Source organism: Plasmopara halstedii, assembly GCF_900000015.1.
Source record: "Plasmopara halstedii genome assembly, contig: Scaffold_525, whole genome shotgun sequence".
NCBI classification, from domain to species: domain Eukaryota; phylum Oomycota; class Peronosporomycetes; order Peronosporales; family Peronosporaceae; genus Plasmopara; species Plasmopara halstedii.
In genome coordinates, this window is record NW_020187445.1 from 375,140 (window position 1) to 378,228 (window position 3,089).

At 40.8% G+C, this 3,089-nt stretch overlaps 1 protein-coding gene across 1 annotated transcript; it reads left to right on the forward strand.

Moving 5' to 3' along the window:
* Positions 1-218: 218 nt before the first annotated feature.
* PHALS_10718 (uncharacterized protein) lies at positions 219-1,790 on the forward strand (the record flags this gene model as incomplete). Its single annotated transcript, XM_024726191.1, has 1 exon — positions 219-1,790. One exon carries the CDS (start codon positions 219-221, stop codon positions 1,788-1,790), a length of 1,572 nt encoding a protein of 523 aa, XP_024576893.1.
* Positions 1,791-3,089: the final 1,299 nt, after the last annotated feature.

Sequence of the window (3,089 nt, forward strand, 5' to 3'; positions counted from 1 at the left end):
CTCCAGAGCACAATAATTAAAGCGAAAGAACTGCTAAACACAGATAATTTGACTCCAGAGCAGAGTATGGAGCTATCGAAATACGTGGCGAAAATTTTCAAGTTAAGTGATGATCACGTGAAATTATTTCTTCATACGGAAATCTTCAACCTGTTAAAACAATCTGTCACGAGAGAGATGACACTCGACCAATTGCGCAAATTCCGAATGAGAATTTCATGGATATTCGACCATATGATGCAGCAAACGAAGACAGTTCTCTTGAAGAATTTTTCCGCCTAAAGCTATACAGTCCGTTGCTATCTCACATCATCAAAGTATATGATCTGGATACAAGCTCCACTTATCAAACTGCAGTCGCTGAAGACGTCGCAAGTTTGCTTACTACTAATCGTAATGATGGAAACATGATATCTTGGTTGGGAATGTATAAATGTGATATCCATACTAAACACGAAATCGAAGTTCTCATTGGAAAATTATTAACTCAACCTGTAACCCTCAACTTAGCGTTTCGTTTGCACGCGATGCGTTCCAACCATATATTAGATCTTTCCGTGCGTATCCACGATGATTTGGATAGATATGATATTCTCTTTGGTTACGCCGCTTTTGTTCGATTCAACTTCATTGAGCACGAGATAAAAAGGTCAGAGGTCGTGCTACCAGATTTCATTGGGTTCATGTCCAACGGAATAAATTTGGACGTCAAAAAAATTGAAAGATTGTTTTCAGATGAAAGGTGGACGCATAAGGATGAATTCATTCGCTTGGGTCTCGTTGATACAAATATTTTCAACAACCTGGATAAGGATGAAGTGCGTTTGTTTAAAGCTGCTGTGCAGTCTCGATATCAAGCGAAGTTGGTCAAAGAGGCCTTGGAAGCAATTAGTAACGGCGTTTCATTAGCCAGAGATTATAACATGGAGGCCTTGGAAGCAATTAGTAACGGCGTTTCATTAGCCAGAGATTTTAACATGGAGGTCACGTTCAAGGCGATGCTGATAGATGAGGAACTTGTGCGACAGCTTCAAGCGGTGCTTAAAGACGAGAGAGCAATGCAATCGCTTCAAGCAATGTTGAAGGATGGTCCATTGCTACTGCCTAAAGGTGTTGTGGAGATGAAGGAGGAAAAAGTTGATGATGCGACTAAGCTCATTTCGTTAATCAAGAAAGAGGATACATTGCAACTGCTCGAAATGTTTATGGCGGATAATGAACATGTGAAGATCCTTAAAGATGCTGTAGTACGATTTACAGCAGTTGATGACATGTTAAGCAGTACGGAATTGGATACGGTGACAATACTCCAAGCGATTCTCGACGATCCAATCAAGGTGCAAATTCTTGAAAATGCACTGAAAGACGAGACGCATTTAAGCCTATTTAAAAAGGTCTTGGAGGACAAGGAAAAGATCCATAAATTCAGGGTTGAACTACCTGACAAGACACAACAAGATGCGCTCGATCAAGTATTCGAGGATATGAATCAAGTGTTTTCTCTCAGAGTGGCTTTGATAGATGATGGTCGTTTGGAATTGCTCCGAGCGGCTGTGAATGATAATGAAAAGGTGATGGATGTCGTGGATTTTCTGAAGAAAAAGAAATTGGTAAATATTTTCAGATCTTTACTCGACAGTAAAAAAAAAATTAATTGGCTTGGAGCAGCTACTTCAACTCATTATAAGCAGGTTCAACACGCTTTGCAAAGGCGAGATAGGAGGATGTTTGCAATGGAATTGTTTAACCATCTCGAGTCACTTGAGAAGACAAAAGGTATTGAACCTTAGAATCGATTGATAACATTGTCTTATCAATTCTTGTCTTTTTATATTTGGGCTTTAAACGTTTACAAATACAAAACAATCTTCGTATCAACAATGTTATAATTTGTAGCTTTATGTTCTTGAAACTGCGTTGATAGGTAATCAAAAGTCTTCAGTCAACAAAAATTGACAAAGCACTTAACACTCAAGAGCATTTCAACAAGCAATTCATATGAAAGTAGCAAAGTGCAAATCTCGAAAACAAATTGACGTATTTGATAACGAAAGAACACGAGTCGTCATGCTAATAATACTTTCTAACTCTCTGAAGTCGAATCAAGAAGTCAAGTACTATAACTGCTTAGTAACACAGGTTTGTCCCTTTAAACATTATGTAGAATTAAATGTACAAATACACTACGGTACAATTGTATGAAATTTGCTCTTCAGCGTAATTGAAAATATCTTTAAGTACAGAAGTATCAAAGTATCAACGGGAATTATGGTACTCGAAAAGGAGGAGTTCAAGATAAACGTGCGCTGCCAGCTGCACATCACGTATTTTAACCATTCCTTTGCATATGCTGACATTCCTCTGTGCGAGGTGCATGGAAATCTCGTTGCACTTGGGAGCACATGCAGCCAATCCCGATCCACGTCGTGGAAGTATCTGGGCGAGAATGGAACACGAAACACTTGAGTATCTGTTCCCGAAGATCTAATATTGTCTGGTGCGGATCCCGTACATCCATTACCAACTCAAGAAGTCGTTTGTCACTGCTATATCTGGTATGTACCATTATCCCAAAAGCCCCTCGTAGACTATGTCATGCGTTGCATATGAATTGATATTTAAGTGCGGCAAGATGGAAGTACAGGCAGCCCTGCAATGCACAGAAGGTGGTCTAGATAGAGATTTTTTCTGTGCAAGGTGCACGGCGACCCCGCTGTATGTACTGTCTGCTTAAATCTCTGGGTGTCACGTAGCGCAGGCGAGGAAACGTTGGCGGAGGAAGGCGAAGTCGGGAGAGCAAGGTGAGCGCTGGCGGAGGCTGTTGGTTAGGAGGGCCTGCCCGCTTAGAGGGAAAAGAGAAGTAATTTATTGATCGTTCAGTTTATCGGGACGCTGGGCTTACTAGCCACTGCGTCCTTGGCGACCTAGACACGCAACATATAGATAGGTCCCATCCTGAATCCTATCTATCTCAAATCCTATCCTATCTTTCTGAACCAATGAAAATCTACTTTTCCTACACGTGACTTGAATATTCCGGCTGTCACTTGATTCCTTGTCGTACCGTCGGCTGCAGAACCGAATAATTG